This window comes from Schistocerca gregaria, chromosome 11, assembly GCF_023897955.1.
Source record: "Schistocerca gregaria isolate iqSchGreg1 chromosome 11, iqSchGreg1.2, whole genome shotgun sequence".
In the NCBI taxonomy this organism is placed as follows: domain Eukaryota; kingdom Metazoa; phylum Arthropoda; class Insecta; order Orthoptera; family Acrididae; genus Schistocerca; species Schistocerca gregaria.
Genome location: NC_064930.1, coordinates 40,191,223 through 40,211,439, shown reverse-complemented (window position 1 = coordinate 40,211,439; position 20,217 = coordinate 40,191,223). Strand labels below are relative to the sequence as shown.

General features: G+C 42.9%; 1 protein-coding gene across 1 annotated transcript in view; it reads left to right on the top strand.

Annotated features, from left to right (window-relative positions):
• Window positions 1–20,217, top strand: part of LOC126295010 (uncharacterized) — a 134,961-nt gene that overhangs the window by 103,058 nt on the left and 11,686 nt on the right. The window contains exons 6-7 of the mRNA XM_049987263.1: window positions 4,993–5,168; window positions 7,468–7,676. Coding sequence (XP_049843220.1) covers window positions 4,993–5,168; window positions 7,468–7,676 — 385 coding nt within the window. The remainder of the gene's footprint in view (window positions 1–4,992; window positions 5,169–7,467; window positions 7,677–20,217) is intronic.

Sequence of the window (20,217 nt, the reverse complement as noted above, 5' to 3'; positions counted from 1 at the left end):
GACAATTCTCGAAAAAGAGTATAGATGACACGCGGTAAATAAACAAAGCTGGCAAAAGAACTGCAAAAAATGAGGTCGGAAGTATCTAAATACACAACTGGCCATTAAAACTGCTACACCAAGAAGAAATGCAGATGATAAACGGGTATTCATTCGACGAATATATTATACTAGAGTTCACATGTGATTATATTTTCACACAATTTGGGTGCATAGATACTGAGAATCAGTATCCAGAACAACCCACTCAACCACCTCTGGCCGTAATAAGTGCCTTGATACGCCTGGGCATTGAGTCAAACACAGCTAGGATGGCGTGTACAGGTACAGCTGCCCGTGCAGCTTCAACACGATACCATAGTTCATCAAGAGTAGTGACTGGTGTATTGTGACGAGCCAGTTGTTCCGCCACCATTGACCAGACGTTTTCAATTGGTGAGAGATCTGGAGAATGTGCTAGCCAGGGCAGCAGTCGAACATTTTCTGTATCCAAAAGGCCCATACAGGACCTTCAACATGCGATCGTGCATTATTCTGCTGACATGTAGGGTTCCGCAGGGATCGAATGAAGGGTAGAACCACGGGTAGTAACACATCTGAAATGCAACGTCCACTGTTCAAAGTGACGTCAATGCGAACAAGAGGTGACCGAGACGTGTGACCAATGGCACCCCATACCATCACGCTGTGTGATACGCCAGTATGGCGATGACGAATACAGGCTTCCAATGTGCGTTCACCGCGATGTCGGCAAACACGGATGCGACCATCATGCTGTAAACAGAACCAGGATTCATCCGAAAAACTGACGATTTGCCATTCGTGCACCCAGGTTCGTCGTTCAGTACACCATCACAGGCGCTCCTGTCTGTGATGCAGCGTCAAGGGTAGCCGCAGCCATGGTCTCCAAGTTGATAGTCCTAGCTGCTGTAAACGTCGTCGAACTGTTCGTGCAGATGGTTGTTGTCTTGCAAATGCCCCCATCTGTTGACTCAGGGATCGAGACGTGGCTGCACGATACATTACAGCCACGAGGATAAGATGCCTGTCATCTCGACTGCTGGTGATATGAGGCCGTTGGGATCCAGCAAGCCGTTCCGTATTACCTTTCTGAACCCAAAGATTCCATATTCTGCTAAAAAGTCGTTGGATCTCGACCAACGCGAACAGCAATGTCGCGATACGATAAACCGCAATCGCGGTAGGCTGCCCTCCGACCTTTATCAAAGTCTGAAACGTGATGGTACGCATTTCTGCTCCTTACACGAGGCATCACAACAACGTTTCAGCAAGCAACGCCGGTCAGCTACTGTTTGTGTATGAGAAATCTGTTGGAAACTTTCCTCATGTCAGCACGTTGTAGGTGTCACCACCGGTGCCAACCTTGTGTGAATGCCCTGAAAACCTAATCATTTGCATATCACAGCATCTTCTTCCTGTCGGTTAAAGTGCACGTCTGTAGCACGTCATGTTCGTGGTGTAGCAATTTTAATGGCCAGTAGTGTGAGTGCAAAAATTTTATTAAAAAGACGTTTATTTACTGCGCAGCCATGGTAATAGTATTTGCACATATCTGCCACACAAGTAAACCCGTTTTTCTCTCCACCACAGTACACTTGCTTGAGATGTCGTATTGACAGACAGTTGAATGATTCCAGATTCAGAATGACAGTGTTCTTGGAAATTTCCCACATTCACACCACCTTCTCACAACCTTTGATGTGCACAACGCTCTCTCTGTGATCACAATTTCAGAGTGATGTCAGCATATCCTCATTGGTCATTCCTGTAACATCGCAGCTTCTGCGGTAATGGAATCGAGTCAACCACGTTACTATCTTCCAAGACGTGTCATATTTCATTGCCCTGAACAGCTGTGGCGAAGTAACGACTGTGTAGAAACTTGTCATAAGAGTCGGTATGTGTGACAAAAGCTACATCTTCAAACATCGCTGAACATGAAGCGGTAACACTCGTTGTGGAGGCCTTGCACGTGAGCAACAATGTTCTACCAGGAGGCAGGCAGCTTGGACCCTGGAAAGCAGGGCTCCAGCAACAATGTTCTACCAGGAGGCAGGCAGCTTGGACCCTGGAAAGCAGGGCTCCAGCTGTATCTAAAATGTTTCATACACCAACATATTGACATAACCCCAGAGAATGAAGTCCAGGGTTCTAAGATCGAGCGATCACGCTGGCCATCTGAAGGGGCTTACGCTTTCCAGTTCAATAATAAGGGTAGATGTTGTTCAGCTGCTTGCAAACATTAACATCAAAGTGGGATGGTGTACCGACGTGTTGCCCCATACAATTCTGTGGAAACGAAACTGAACATTCTCCAAGCAATGTGGCAGCATATCTCACAGAAACACCATGTTATGTGGACAAATTAGATGGAGAGGCAGCAAGTAATGTTCTACTGGGTGATCTTGGATAATGCCCTAAAATACCTTGACAAATAATCTTTGCTGTTGGCTAACGATATGTGTGGCGTGGGGATTGTCCTCATTCCAAATCTGGTTGTTTGGCTGTTGAAAACACCATCACCGATGAATGAGGCATCATCCGAAAACAATACAAACTGTACGAAGTTTGCCTGTGCAGCGCTGCGGCCGATAATAGATTGACACAAGCAGACATAGGGTTCAAAGTCCTTTTGTCTCAGTGCTTGCACATTCCGCATTTGCTTATTCACTGTGCACTGAACACAGCAACACACCTTACCATGAACACGTCACAAGCTATCTGATGCAATGGACCACAGACAGCAGGTGTGCTTCTAGCACAGGTTAATGCGCCAGTGAGATGCTTGAGTGCTATGAGCCTAATTTTGTACATCGAGTCTGTTTGGTGGTCAGGGGTGTACACTGTTTATCAGTTGCTACTGTTCAACAGCACAACGGACACCCCAGATCTTTGCAAGAGTACGAAGAACTGCTGGAATCATTGCAACACATGCAGTGTGTCCGACAGTCGTTGCTTGGAACAATTACTATGAGTTCCATTGTTGTTAGGAGGTGATTGCTCTGTATGTCCTAAACACAATAAATATGCCTTTTAAAGGATTGCACTGTCACATGTTTCAGTACGTCCCAAAAGGACTGGGACACCACGTATAGAGAACAAGAGTAGTTCTGTCACACTTCCTTCGACCACTACTGATGGCACCCTTGTCTGTGATGAACACTCGCCTTCCAGGAAACACACTGGGTGAAGCTAGGGTGAATAAAAAGAAAGGAAAACAGAATGGGCAAGTGCGAGAGGGACTCACACACTAAGGGTTCCGTACAAATCCCCCATCCTGGGAATCGAGAATACCAACGAGTTTTTACTGTTATCGAGAATCCGTATCGATACTGGCGAGATATTGGTCCCAGGAAAACCAAGTTCGGTTCAGAAGATCCACATTAGCTCCTCAGCCTACAAAAACAAACAAGAATAAGCGAGCAGGGGACTTCAGTTTATGTATGTAAGGAGAGAAGATTTAATAGAACATTTCTGTTTACCTACTAAAAAATGACTACAACACACATTTTATGTTTGGATGCAGTAATGTTCGTATGTTATGGTTAGATCAGATGATGAATGCAATGTATGTCCAAATCGCAAAAGACGTTTTTATGTGATATAATTACAACTTAACAAGTTTCAGATTTTTTCTTCATTCTTCCCTTCGCTTGTAGCAGAAAACTTATTTTTTGAAAAATCTCATGATTCTAAGTCAATGAAGAGCACCCTATAGGTTTCAATGAGTGAGTTTTCGAGTATCAAAATATGTAACGTAAATGGCCATATCTTTTGATTGCATTGACTTAGAAGCTTACAAGTTGTACAACGCCAAAGGGAGCATAGGATTGGGACATGTGACATAAATTTGAATTTCGTACCCGAAACTGGCCCAGGAAAAATGATCTTGACACTCCGACAGGCAAATAGACAGAGTGATAAGAACATGAAAAAGAAGTACTTTTTCGTGATATATAATTAGAGATTAATAATTTTAGGATTCTTTTCCTTTACTTACACTGTGAAACCATGCTTCTTGCCACATTTCACAATTCTAGATCAACGAAAAGCACCTTACAGGGTTTGACGAGTGAGTTATCCAGTATTAATAAATGTGACTCAAATGGCCGCATCTATAAGGGTTCCATTTCTACAGACTGAGACATGGAACCCTAATTATTCCACAGTATTCTCTTTCCATCCACCGGACTTATTTCGAGACATCTTCTGGGACAGGCTCATTTTTTCCCCTCTGAAACTTGCAAAGTTAATAAACCGTGCTACATTCCTTCAAATCTGCAATATTCGAGAAGTGTTCAGATATAGACCGCATCGGGTTAGATGACGAGCAAGAAACTGAAAACTTTTGGCAAAACCTAGCAGCCAGGTAATGGACAAGCGCTACAAAATTTTGAGTGAAACTGACATTTCATGTGTGCACCATTAATTCAGACAATTTTTCTAATATGGAGCGGCTGATGCCTATAACTGCGTTTGTAAAGGGTCGCAAAGTGTGTTCAAGTTTCTCACAGCGTTGGTAACGAGTAAGATTTTTACGGATTTGTCAACAATCTGACCATTCTATTTTCGAAAATCGTTCCAATGTTTGAATTGAATCTCATCAGAGTCCCAGACACGCCATGTCGCTCTACACGTAGGAACTCGACGCTGCTGGCAGCCTCAGAACGTTTCAGTCGGACTTGCCGTCACAGGAGTATGCTTTCATACATTCAGACGTTTGTAATGTCAACTACCAAGAAATATCTCCAGCTCTCTTAGTTTCACAAATGTGTGTATTTAATGAAACACCACGAGGCATCTGCTGTGCATTAATGTTTTAGTACCTGTACAAAATTGAATGTACTACATTCTTGCACTGGCAGTAATTTTCAGTGTTATTTACTAGTGGTACATGTAACTGTAAATTAAGACATGCTGCTACTCGTGAATGTCATGCAAGTAATTTGAACTATTTTCTGTGTGTCTCAGGGTAGCCACACGAGTGGTCAGCAACTCCATGGTTGGACCAAGGACGTGGAACGTGTGAAAGACATGCTGCACACGAAATTAACCGGATTGGTACACGACGCGCAATACATCAGCAAACAGGTAGAGCACTACGAGATGGAAGAAGACAAGGACAGGCCGGGACGCTTGATACTCAGGTTTGAACCAGTGTACACTCAAATCTTTGTTGTATTCACTTTATTACAGTTTATTTCACTTTTAACCATGGAAGTATTCATTACTGATATAGAAAATACTGGGATCATTTAATTCAGAATGGAAGGAGATGGTGACGGAAACTCGTCATTTACAGTTTTCTGATTGTTTATACTTCCATTTTTTTATTCGTATTTTGTCTAAAAATGTGCCAAGTATTAAGCAGCAGACGAGCTGAGAAAACCAACACAATGAACGGTGTTACTGATTTGACTAGAGAAAGTATTGACGGTTGCAAATACGTCGGAAGTTTTCACAATTCGTGGAAATAGTGATGTGGAACCTGACACGAAAACTGAGGGTGTCCCCACATTATGTGGGACGAAAAAAAGTCATCTCCAGGACAAATTACACTAGTAGCGGCTCTAGCCCATATATTGGCATCCAGTCGGCAAGGCTACAATTCCTGTTCATCTCAATATACGAAGGAAAAATGTAAGCAGTGGTGAGGGAAGACGGTAAGACGCCAGAAGAGGGGAGAAAGCGCATATATTTTGTACTGTGGCCGCTGTCTTTAAATCAGTTCGTAGCACAGAGAGTAAATACTGGAAGTTGCGTGCGAGACGGAAGCGAAGTTGTCTCTCAAATGGTTGACATGTGGGGCTGTGGAAGGGAGTGGTGTAGGAAATATGCTGGCAGTATGGAGAGCGACGAGGTGGCTCCCTATGTGGGAATGGGTGAGCTCCCAGTAGGTTTTGTGGCGGTGTTCTCCGATTCCTTTAGGTGGCTTATTGTGGCGTAGTTATGGAGGTGGAAAACGTGGATAAGGATGGACAATTAGAATCTATCGTGATTGCGATCAATTGTCGGGTGTCCATTGTGCAGTCGAACAGTAGCAGCTGATAAACAGTGTACACTCCTGACCACCAAACAGACCTACTGTACACAATTACCATTACACCCGAAGAGGTTGGTACTAGAGTCACTTTCGGGAATTATGTGTCTGGGAAGTGGACTAGGTCTTTTGAAACGAAGGTGATCAACTGACATCCCCAGTTAAGTTCATCATGGTAACTGATGTGGTATACGGGTGGGGAGAGGCAGTGGTCATTGTGAGCAAGGAACTTGTGTGGTGTAGGGTGGCTTGAACAGAGAAAGGCAGTAGCTGAGGTGTCTGTTAGGGTGGTAAAATACATACTACGGATAAAGTGTTATGCAGGATGATTGAACATGATTTGCAGCCAACTGGGGCTGTTTTTGAGGAACCCTATTCTTACTCCACATTGGTTATGGTGTGGAGATTTTTGGTTCGCTACTCCACGTCTGTCATCAGCATTGTGAGTGGGTTACTGATTCACTGTACATGGAGACCTGCAGATAGTGGGATGCGATAAAAGTGCAGATATTATGTCAGGCAGTGAGCACGAACGTACGAGTGGTTGGGGAGGTGGATTGAAAAGTGTAGATGAGCATATTGTAAGACAGGGTTGTACTACACGAGGAAAGCTTTAATTCAGGTTGCACAGTACTTGAGGAGTTCGTATGGGGGATTTTAGTCTAGGCACTAGTTTGAGCTACTCTCATGAGCACTCATCAGTTGGTACAGATATAGGGAAATCAGACCGCTTTCAGAGTAAAGACAGCTCTACTGCAAAAACTCTATCATTAAAGTGTAACTTGGTAGAAAAGTTCCCGAATTTACTGCCATCCAGTAAAGCTCTCACGCTCAAATTATTCTTGGAACCGAGAGCTGGCTGAAATCTGAAGTGAAAAACTCTGAGATATTTAGCGAGTCGTGGAATGTGTATTGGAGTCACAGATTAGACGCCACAGAAGGCGGAGTGTTCATGGCAGTAGACAAAAACATTGTCCATATTGAGGTCGAGTTCAGTGTGTCAGTGAAGTCATCTAGTCGCTTATTACATCTATAGGTGAAACCAAGTTAATTGTTGATTGTTTTTACTAGCCACCCGTGGCCGAGCGGTTCTAGGTGCTACAGTCTGGAATCGCGCGACCGCTACTGTCGCGGGTTCGAATCCTGCCTCGGGCAAGGATGTGTGTTATTTCCTTAGATTAGCTAGGTTTAAGTAGTTCCAGGGGACTGATGACCTCAGATGTTGGGTCCCACAGCGCTCAGAGCCATTTGAACCATTTGAGTGCCAGTCTGGCACACAGTTTTAATCTGCCAGGAAGTATTTAGTGCACTGCTGAGTGGAAATCCAGTCTGAGTACTTTTACATTCTTGCAAAAACCATACAAGCTTGGTTTTTAACTTTTAACCTCGCGGATTGTGTGTTACAGGCGACCGCTGTTGAGTGAACGCCTACTGCGCTATCAGCCGTGGAACCTCTCCTTTCCCGACGACTTCAGTGCGCTGTGCGAGGAGCGGCAGCCACAGGCGTCGCAGATGTTCAGCCTCGCTGCCTCACTGTACGCCGCCTATCGCGTCTACTGGTACGCTGCAACTGAGTTCATCGATTTATTATACGAAGATGAATTCAAGACTGTAGGTAAGTTTAATACCGGGACCTGTCCATTTCACAGTTATGCGCTGAAGACTGTCCAATTATTTGAGGAATGAGTTTCAAATACCCTTCGGAATATCTAGTTTTACATCTTACGTGATTATACTTGCTACGCAAGATAATCACTGGTGCTCTTTCAAAAGTCAGTTTTTCAACTGCTTGGCAACTCTCCATCTAGACCCGTTAAAACCTAACTACCCTATTTAGATGTATTATTGACTTATTATACAGGGAGTAAGAAAGACTACATACACAAAATTTTCTAATGTTTAAAGAAGATTAAAAAAACTATTTATATGTGACACAAATTTCACAGGTGCATCCTCTACCTGTTAGTGGGCCGTGAAGGTTCCTACACTAGTGATGTACAGAGACTGTGTGATGTTTTAGAGACATTACTCAAGTGCCAGCTGGGTGCTAATGACTGCAAAACACACTCGAAAAAAGTGGGTGTTCCATAAATAATGGTTGTAGCCTCAGCCTAACAGGCAACCGGCTCACCTGGGGTGTCTGTCAGTTCTGGTACTCCGAACAACTCGTCTCCCTCCCGTAGGAGCCCCGCAACATCTCTAAAAGAATGTCCACCCAACAGCACTTTGAACAACGTCTCTGAACATCAGTGGAGGTAAGACCTTCATACATCTGGGACATCTGCTTCATATACAAAAGTGTCCCTTTTTATCTTCTATAAACACTCTAAAATTCTGTACATGTAATTTTTTTCAGTCCCAGTCTAAGGCTTGTTTTAAAAATGGCGATTGGAATCTGTAACATAATGGCTACAGAGAAACTAATTTTTTGTCAATACTGTAACCAATGTAGTGTTCTAAATTTCTCATGTATTATAATGGTGTGATACTGTTCGTATTTACTAATTTTCTTGGATGAATAATATTTCGACTTATAATTGACCAGTTAATTCGACAAGACGTAGTGTTAATATTATTCTTACATATGTTAATACTAGGTCTGAGAAAAATCTGTACGGATGTGTAATCGTGATGGAGAGTAGTTTTACAAAGTTCTTCTTAAAGCGCTGCACACCAGCGAGATAGTAGGACGCGAGTCGCAGGACTGTACGCTACAGTGGGCAGTGACGGGGGAAGGGGGAGGGAGGGGGTTCGGCGCTGTGGTCGCACTCGCAGCGGTGGATGTGGGGGGGGGGGGGGGGGGAGTGCAGTGCATGCTGCTGACTGCTCATCTGCCTGGGGGAGGGGCGGGGGAGCGGATGGGCGAAATCAGTCGGGTGGAGGTGGAGGTGTGAGGAGGCAGGGGCTGGCACACACTCAACGAATCTGACTGTTTCCTCAATCCAACAATTTCCTGATGTGCCCTCCCTGAACTGGTCCCACTACAATGATAAGATTTGAATTGTAAACTTGGTCACTCATCTAGTTGACAAAGGCTGAAGCATATACACAGGCTGGTCTATTGATTCTGACCAGGCCAAATATCTCACGAAATAAGCGTCAAACGAAAAAACTACAAAAAACGAAACTTGTCTAGCTTGAAGGGGGAAACCAGATGGCGCTATGGTTAGCCCGCTATATGGCGCTGCCATAGGTCAAATGGATATCAACTGCGTTTTTTTTTTAATAGGAACCCCCATTTTTTATAACATATTCGTGTAGTACGTCAAGAAATATGAATGTTTTAGTTGGACAACGTTTTCGCTTTGTGATAGATGCTGATGTAATAGTCACAAACATATGGCTCACAATTTTAGACGAACAGTTCGTAACAGGTACGTTTTTTAAATTAAAACACAGAATGTAGGTACGTTTGAACATTTTATTTCGGTTTTTCCAATATGATAATCTGAACTTATCATTTCCAGGAACACATGCTGTTACAGTGTGATTACCTGTAAATACCACATTAATGCAATAAATGGTCAACATGATGTCCGTCAACCTCAATGCGTTTGGCAATACATGTAACGACATTCCTCTCAACAGCGAGTAGTTGGCCTTCCATAATGTTTGCACATGCATTGACAATGTACTGACGCCTGCTGTCAGGCATTTTCAGTGGATCACGATGGCAAATATCCTTCAACTTTCCCCACAGAATGAAATCCAGGGACGTCAGATCCGGTGAAGGTGCAGGCAGTGGCATGGTACTTCAACGACCAATCCACCTGTCATGAAATATGCTATTCCATACCGCTTGAACCACACGTGAGCTATGTGCCAGACATCCATCATGTTGGAAGTACATCGTCAATCTGTCATGCAGTGAAACAAATTGTAGTAACATCGGTAGAACATTAAGTAGGAAATCTGCATACATTGCACCATTTAATTGCCACCGATAAAATGGGGGCCAATTATCCTTCTTCCCATAATGCCGCAACATACATTAAGCCACCAAATGCAAAGCATTATTCACTACACTAAACTTACCATCCTTGTCCCAACAACTCCATGCATTGTATCCCCACCATCAAAAATATCGAGTTCAGAACCACGGTTTTCCACACCATCAGTCGAACTCACTGTCATCATCCCAACAGTTTATTGTGTAGCATCCCTAACATGAAAGACATTCACTTTAGAACCACTGTTCTCAACAACATTCAATCTCTTTGAACGTCCACATATAGTCCAACAAATAATGATAACATCCTTATTCACCTTTCATTTTAGCATATAAGTCACCTACTCCAAAAACGAATCCTACTTTATCTTCAGCCACCCCAAAACATCAGCTGAAAACCTATACCTAACCTTATTTTGCCATAAAACACATCACGACAAAGCAGTAGCGTACCATCCCACTCATCTGTCTGTTCCGTCAGCTCCAGCAAGATCATCACTCACATGTTATGTTAATACTACAACTATACCTTAATGAAAATTGTTACAATCACACAACACAATCCCATTGTCACTCTACACTCTAAAAAGCACAGGTAATTGCTACAACATACCATCAAATGATGTTGAAAATGGGTGCTTGTGAGATATCTTGATACCAGGCTCTCATTCTACAGACCAAACAATCCCTGAGATTGGTGACACACATGAAGAAAACCACTACCACATTTTGCATAATATGAACAATGCATTGAAAAGGATTCCTTCTGTTCATTATCCTCTCGTCCATAACAACCACATGTTGCGAAACAACCTCAACAACCCAGACCCAGTGCCTCATATCTTAAAGATATCTTCATTGATCCTCATTGTTCCTAATGACGGTTCGACAATTCGGTACATACAGTGTCGCACAAATACGACGACCACATCTTTTGCTCGCAGTTTAAAGTACCTGTCCACAACGCCACAAAGCGAATTAAATATAGCATTTACAACACAAGACTAAAACGACACATTCCAGAAAATGCTGATGAGACGCTGCTCATAACTTCATTACTTTCAACCATCGTAAAAGAACTCTTATTTCCTACTAGCTCTATTAAAGTTGTGTCTTGTCATTCTGTATGCAAGTTTCTATCCGTATGACTTAGGGGTAGCGTCTCTGAATACTAATCAAATCGTCCTGGGATACAAATTCAAACATTTCTAATGCTTAAATTTATAAAATAATCATCAGTAAATCAGTAATGGTGCAGGGGCGGACAGGGTCTCAGGACGCTGTTTTGCCCTTGGCATGGGTAACTGCTCCTAAAAGCCTAAGGGTCAGCAGTGTTCAAAGGCAGAAGGTAATGGGAACCACTGATCTGTATCCACAGGGCATGTGGCCTGTAATTGAAAAGTGTTCTGATGACCCTTCCATTGGCAAAATATTCCAGACTAGTACCCCATTCGGAACTGTGGGAGGAAATAGACAAGGGGCAGGTGTCCCAATGAATTATGTTTGCTGTATAGCTCCTTGTCCTACACATCACGCTTCTTTTGTCACTGTAAATCTTACTCAACAGCATATCTTCATCTGCTTCAATATCTTCACCTCATGGTGTAGTCTCTGCTACATCAAAATCAATTATGTTAAAGACCCAAGGAATTATTACAATAAATACCACCAATCATTTCTATCTCCTTAACTTCCACCATGGCACACATAAGCATGTTTGTGTGGTGGCACTCGCATCGGAGGTAAGATGGTTCCAATCCAGATGATGGAAGAAATTTCCGTCCCTAGTATTTCATCTACATCTACATCTACGTGATTACTCTGCTGTTCACAATAAAGAGCCGGACAGAGGGTTCAATGAACCACCTTCAAGCTGTCTCTCTACTGTTCCACTCTCGAACGGCACGTGGGAAAAATGAGTACTTAAATTTTTCTGTGCGAGTCCTGATTCCTCTTATTTTGTCGTGGTGATCATTTATCCCTATACAGATGGGTGCCATCAAAGTGTTTTCGTAATCGGAGAAAAAAACTGATGATTGAAATTTCGTGAGGAAATCCCGTCGCAACGAAGAACGCCTTTGCTTTAATGATGGCCACTCCAAATCACGTATCGTGTCTGTGACACTATCTCTCCTGTTTCGCGATAATAGAAAACGAGCTGTCCTTCTTTGAACTTTTTCCATGTCATCCCTCAGTCCCACCTGATGAGGATCCCACACCGCACAGCAATACTCCAGAATAGGGCGGACAAGCATGGTGTAAGCAGTCTCTTTAGTAGACCTGTTACACCCTGTAAGTGTTATGCCAATGAATCGCTGTCTTTGGTTGGCTCTACTCACAATATTATCTATGTGATAGTTCCAATTTAGGTTATTTGTAAATGTAACCCCTAGGTATTTAGCTGAATTTACAGCCTTCAGATTTGTATGAGTTATCACGTAATCGAAATTTAACTGATTTCTTTTAGTACTCCACACTTTTCTTTATTCAGGGTCAATTGCCACTTTTCGCACTATACAGATATTTTATCTAATTCGTTTTGCAAGTTGTTTTGATCATCTGATAACTTTACAAGTTGGTAAATGACAGCACCATCTGCAAACAGTCTAAGACGGCTACTTAGATTGTCTCCTAAGTCGTTAATATAGATCAGGAACAACAGAGGGCCTATAACCCTTCCTTGGGGATGTTACTTCTGTTTTACTCGATGACTTTCCGTCTTTTACAACGAACTGTGACTTTTCTGACAGTCGCACAACTGAGGCGATACTCTGTAGGCACGCAGTTTGGTTGGAAAACGCTTGTGAGGAACGGTGTCGAAATCCTTCTGGAAATCTAAAAATATGGAATTGATTTGACATCCCCTGTCGATAGCATTCATTATTTCAGGAGTATAAAGAGTTAGATGTGTTTCACAAGAGCAACATTTTCTGTATCTGTGCTATGTTTCAATAAATCGTTTTCTTCGAGGTACTTCATAATGTTCGAATACAGTATATGTTACAAAACCCTACTGCAAATCAACGTTCGTGATATAGGCCTTTAATTCAGCGAATTACTCCTACTTCCCTTTTTTGATATTGATGTGACTTGAGCAATTTTCCAGTCTTTAGGTACGGATCTTTCTGTGAGTGAGTGGTTGTATATAATTGCTAAATATGAAGCTATTTTATCAGCATACTCTGAGAGGAACTTGACTGGTATACAATCTGGATCGGAGGCCTTGACTTTATTAAGTGATTTATGCTGCTTTGTTATACCGAATATATGTATTTCTATGTTTCTCATCTTGGCAATTGTTCTGGATTGGAATTCAGGAATATTTACTTCGTCTTCTTTGGTGAAAGAGTTTCAGAAAACCGTGTTTAATAACTCTGCTTTAGTGGCACTCTCATCAGTGACTTCACCGTTGTTATCGCGCAGTGAAGGTACTGATTACGTCTTACCAGTGGTGTGCTTTATGTATGACCAGAATCTCTATGGGTTTTCTGCCGGATTTCGAGACAGAATTTCGTTGTGAAAATTATTAAATGCATCTCGCACTCAAGTACGCGCTATATTTCAAACTTCGGTAAAACGTTGCCAGTCTTGAAGATTCTGCGTTCTTTTAAATTTAGCATGCTTTTTTCGTTACTTCTGCAACAACGATCAAACCCGTATTGTGAACCATGGAGGATCAGTACCATCACTTATTAAATATGTGGTTTATATCTCTCAATTCCTGTCGATGCTATCACTCTGAAAAAAAATTCCATGACTTTTCTACACTTACATGATCAGATCTGAAGAAGTGAAGACTGTCTCTTAAAAATGCGTTTCTATTTCATGGTTGTAGGTGTTCTGAAAAGGCCAAGTATGTTGTCGCAACCATTTACGCTTCGAGTGCGCTCATGAACTAATTTCTCAAAATAATTTTCTGAGAATGCATTCAGTACACTTTCGGATGACATTTTATGCCGGCTTTAATCGTATAATTTTTCCAGCATATCGAGGGTAGATTGAAGTCAACACAGACTATAACTGTATGACTGGATTACTTATTTGAAATGAGACTCAAGTTTTCTTTGAACTGTTCAGCAACTATATTTTCTGAGTCGGGGGGTCGGTAAAACGATCCAATTAATAGTTTAATCTGATTGTCAAGTATAACCTCTACCCATACTATTTCACATGAGCTATCTATTTCAATTGCGCTACAAGGCCAACTACCTCTGACAGCAATAAATAATCCACCACCAACTGAATTTAATCTATCTTTGCTAAACACTGTTAGATCATTTGAAAAAAAAATCGGCTGAACTTATTTCCGGCTTTAGCCACCTCTCTGTACCTAAAACTATTTGAGCTTCAGTTCTTTTATTAGGGCTTGGATCTGTGGTTCTTTCCCCAACACAGCTACGACAATTTACAACTACAATACCAATCGTTTCTACACCTACCTTACTGTGTTTTACCTTCTCGCTTTTAGACAGACGACCCATCTGTAGTTTCCTCAGACATTCTAACCTAAGAAACCGCCCAGTCTCTTTCACATAGCCTCCGCTACCCGTGTAGCCACCTACTGTGTGTAGTGAACTCCTGACCTATTAACCGGACCCGGAAACCCACCACCCAATGACGCAAGTCAAGGAATCTGCAGCCTACCCAGTCACAGAACCGCTTGAGCCTCTGACTCAGCCCCTCCACTCGGCTCTGTACCAAAGGACCACAGTTGGTTCTATCGACGATGCTGCAGATGGTGAGCTCTACCTTAATCTCGGAAGCAAAGACTGGCAGTCTTTACCATATCAGCTAGCTGCCCAAAACCAGAGAGAATCTGCTCCAGTCAAAAGCAACACACGTCATTGCTACCAACAAGAGCCACCACCTGCAGTTGGCAGCACCCTGTACTCTTCATGGCATCTGGAAGCACCCTTTCCACATCCGAAATGAATCCCCCCGAAATGTACACAAAGTCCACACTGGCTTCCTTCCCCTCCTTAGCAGCCATGTTCCTAAGGGGCGCCATTACGTGCCTTACGTTGGAGCTCCCATCTACCAGCAAACCCACCCTGCCCAGACATCGTCAGCCACACATAACACCCAAAACCCGCTTTTCAAACGAACCGGGGAGACCTACGATCGGTCCCTCAGAATGTTTTTCGCTGCCTGCCAGACTTTGGAATGATCTTCCACTCGACCATGGGTGAGGGGTCAACCTCAGTGCAGGCAGTACCCAGAGTGGTCACAGCAGTGGACTGATCGGAGGACACGTGAGACATGCTCAACATCCCTCACATCCCGAGCTCAGTCCCCCACAGTGGCACCCCTTGCCAGCAGCCTGAAGCTATGAGAAAAGGGTCGCCAACTCAGCTCGCATCTGTACACAACAATCACAGTTCCTATCCATTACTGCAGTCACTCCTGTTGGAAGCTCGGTGTACTCGCCTTATTAGCAGCAGGAAATCGAAGTGCTCTCTCACTGATTGTCTAACTGACACTCAGTTGTTCTAACCAAACAAACAAAAGCCTGTACGATAAGAGGGTCGATAGCAACGGCGGTACTGTATACTACACTGTTATTGAAATAAAATGCTGTAAGCACTGGAACACACAAGAAATTACAAAAAATAAACTATTAACTACACAGATAACTGAAAATAAGTCACTCCTGTTTGAAGCTCGTAAAAAATATGTAACAAGCGGATGGTTCACTTGCCTGATTAGTAGCAGGAACTAAGGGTGCTCTCTCGCTGTGTCTGTCTAACACCAGTAATGGGAGGGGGGATGCAAGCATAAAGTTTCTCATCACCGGGCCTTGAGTCAGTGTTCTACATTAAATTACCTCTCCTCAGTGTATCATGACATGTGAGCCTGAGACATTGTTGATGGTGACACCTGTGGTATCCACCATAATCGCCTGCATCTAATCGTCAATCGATCATCACAGAGATGCTGTACGCCTAAGCACCATCACCAGGCACCAGTGAGAAAGAAACAGTAAGCCACTCCTCCTGTACTTTTGAGGCATCACACACAACAAGTTTTTCCAGCTCTGCCAGCGCCTGGTATGGGTTCTGTCAGAGACCAGCCTGAGTTCTGTCTATGAGAGTATCAACAGTTCCATGATGACAGCAGAGAAGTGACAAAGTTCAACTTCTGCCTTCAGAGTGCAGTGTTGGTGTAACATCACTCAGTCAAGCCTAGACCAAGCAAGCATGTACAGAGAGTCGAGGGCCAACAACAGACACATACTTGTCCCAGCTGCAGTAAGCGTGCAGTGTTCATCATCTGCAGACTGCCGCTGTAATGCCGCTCAGTGTTTTTGCAGCTGCTGAGTATTTGAACCCCAAGTAATACCATACATGCTCATACAGCCACCACCAAAAGGAGATAAAGATAAGTGTATGGCTTTCGAAACCATAAGGCGTTCTGTTCATTGACTGTTTCATTTATTTGCTTGTAAATGTATTAAAAGCATACACAACAACAACATGCGTATCAGATGTGGATATTAAGCTATTAACGCATCCACACCTATACTAAGCAGATAAATTGGAGTCACAGTTCTCTCACAATACAAGAACAGTGCCCAATTACGTGGAGGAAGATAAGCATTTACAGTAAGGTGGCGGACCTGCTGCTCCAGTTCTCTTTGCTGACAGGGGCAGAGGACTCTCACTTTCTTTCTCATATCTTGGAATAATCATGCATCCGCAGCCTACAACAAACTCAAATAAAATAAAAAGCAAACTCGACAATGGGTGGATTCCATCATTCAACCATCCTCTGTACTTGGAAAAACCCACTGGTTGAGGGAATGCTGTCGTAAGCTGTTGTCTCCAAACTTGATTTTCGACCAAATTTAGTTTCTCTGTGATGTACCCCACAGCTTAAGGTGAATGATACGACGGTTCCTTTGGATGGACACAGCTGTCCTGCTTCCCCATTCTTCCCATTTCTGGGTTATGCTCTGTCTCTAATACCTGTTTCATCAACAGGATGTTAACCCCTAATCTTGTTTCTTCCTTCGTCTTTCCAAGAGCCTTAACTGCCCCAGTGTTACTTCCACCAATAGAGCTTCGATCTAAGCACTCTCAAAATTTTACCATTCCTTAGAACACCTTTGCATTCTGTATCGTCTTTTGCGTCTCACACGCAAGCTCTACCAGCTGATTAAATTTCCGTCTCTTCTGAAGTTCCTCAAACTTTGTGACAAATCGTATACGTTCCATAAACTTCGAGATCAAAAGCAGATTGTTCTCGCCTATCCTCTGCATACCTAGGCTTCTGCTGCACCTATACCAACGTGTCATACCTACCCTCCATTTGCCCCCTTTTTGTATCCTATTCCAGCTAAACGCCAGCTCGCTGTTTCTTCCTGTACCAGAACAGTATGTAGACAATTACTCATCCAACCAGTTATAATCCTAGCGTCTATGTCTCTTCAGTCTGTAGATTTTCCCGTTTCCAGCCTCCTGACCACCGTAATCTCTGCCCCACACCTCACTCTACCCACATCAACTTCTCAATCATACTTCCCAGCCCACTCCAACACCTTGAAATATATACACCCTTTCTGACCTGCACCAGATTCATACTGTATTGCCCTCATAGTAGTTATTGGGAACTGACTCTCAATGACTTGCTAGACGCACTAGCTTTATCCTCACCACAGCACCATCATCAACTTCAATGTACGTGTTTTTTTAGAGACGCTATGCCTTTTTTTAAACCCATCATTTTACTCATTCTACCTGTAAACATTATACAGGCATTTCTAACCTGGATAGGCTGAAGAGCAACCACTGGTCTGCAGCTTGCCCCCCACCCAATCATGTGGTGGGAGTGAAGTAAGTAAAAAAAAAGTTAAGTGTCTACATCAAAGTCGTATATTCGGCCTTTCACAGAATCTGCCTGTGTATAACAATCTTTCGGAAATTATTCGTCTTACTTGGTCTACATGAACTATATACATTGGATGATGTATAGCATAGCAGTATCATGCTTCTTTGATTTGTACTCTGAACATGAATAGTGCTCGAGGAAAACAACTATCAGGACTTCTCGGATTGCAGTCGATATAGCTGCCCTCAAGCTGAGGCCTGGTTTGGTCACCACAGAGCTTTGCGAGCAATTGTTCTACTGCATGTTGTGGTCACTCGCCGTCTTCCTACTTTTGAACTAACTATCCCAGTTAATAATTGTGGGACACAGTTGATTATTGGGTCTCCGAACAGTTCTGCAGTTCCAACATTTTCGATTTCGATAAAGCACTGTCAGAGGTGAAAGAAGTGATAAGTGCCAGAAGGAATCTCGGGAGCAATGCCTGAATCCCAAGTCTCTGGAGTTGTTATCCCACATTCATCCACTCAGCAGCCGAGGCATATATGTCCCAATTGCGTTTATTTCTGCAATATTATCATCACACAAGAGACGAGTGAGACGATGTAATTACATTTTTCTGGGTGTCTTTGAATTTATGCTAACAGAATACTGAGAGTAACCGTTCATTGTGGTAAAGGTACTCCCTAAATCGTCAGCTACTTTATTTTGTAGGGCTTTTCCTCGACATTCTCGCGTTAGCGAAACAAACTGGTGACAAATGTGCGCCATCACTTTTCTTTACGCTGCGTGATGGTTTCACTAAGTTCACGAAGGAAAGCGAAATATCAGAAAGACGAGAATTCAGCCTGCATTCTCTTTCTTTGTACAGCATGCCCATGGAGTTATGTCAAAAGAGTATGTTCTATTATGGCGTACTGAGATATAAAACATACATATCCAGCAGATCGGTATAGGGACGGTCACACCTTACACAGAGATCTATGTGTCTCGCTGTCCCCTTTGCTTTATTGTGGATCGTACTTGTAATTCTGCTTAGAAAGACTTCCTCAACACTTGCGTCAATTTTCCATTGATCTCTTAACGTTCAGCCACATGGGACTTAATTAATCATCATATTGAGTTACTGGCGTGGTAAGATCTGAAATCTGTCATGCCCATTTCCAAGGGTTGTTGAGGTGGTAATACTGGGATAGCGTGGTCACCTGTTTAATATGCTTCAAATGTTGCAGAACAGCACACAATCCGAGGCTAAATTGCTGATCAAGGAACCCACACACCTCAATAACAAAACGTGACTCAAGCTCCTTCCTGCTACAACCACACACGATCCGTGACTGCATTGTCATGGAGCTGAGGTACCGGGCTTTTCAGTTGTACAGAGAAATGAAAGTCCCCATTCATGTAAGCTTCAGAAGAATGTGGTCCTAACAGGTATTTTAATCACACCATGGCCACATAAGATGTGGTGGGTTCCTTACCAACTCTTGCTGATAATGAGTATTTCCCTTAGACAAGAAAACAATAGTTTTCCTGAGCACACTGTTATATATGGCACATTTATCAGTAAGCAACACTCTTGAGCGAGGCATGGCAGAAGTTGTCACAACGAAGTACCGTAGGCTAAAAATTGTTACTCCATATCTTTGTCAGATAATTCCGTAACAAATACCGCCCTAAATCTTTTCGTATTCAATTTTTTTCAGTGTGGTTGTGCATTGTTCAGCAAGATGCCTGAAGTCGAACTACTCTTTTGCAAATGTATTTCATTGGAGACTGCTCATCTGATTAAGAGATGTGACACATGTTTCCTCTCACTTTTTTTGCTTCAAATACGTAGCCTGTCTTTGAGACAGCCTAAAAATACTGTAACGTTGTTGCTTTAATTTGAGGTGTAAGCGCTGCTGCTATTCAAGACCATAAAAGTGAGTTAAAAGCTGTGAGCTATCTGAGGAAGTTAACGTTGAATTACTGCGCAACTGTTTCACCAGGTATCCAGTCTAGCTTACCAAATTCCCAACCAGACTAACATTTATTATAATCTTTTAATAGTCATACGTTTATATTTGGAAATTTATTTTAACATTGAAACTTCCTGGAAGATTAAAACTGTGTGGCCGACCGAGACTCGCACTCGGGACCTTTGCCTTTTCTGCGAGTGGCAGAAGTAAAGCTGTGAGTAGCGGGCGTGAGTTGTGCTTCGGTAGCTCAGATGGTAGAGCACTTGCCCGCGAAAGGCAAAGGTCCCGAGTTCGAGTCTCGGTCGGGCACACAGTTTTAATCTGCCAGGAAGTTTCATATCAGCGCACACTCCGCTGCAGAGTGAAAATCTAATTCTGGTATTTTAACATTGATCATTGAAATTTCAGCATATTAAACTTGA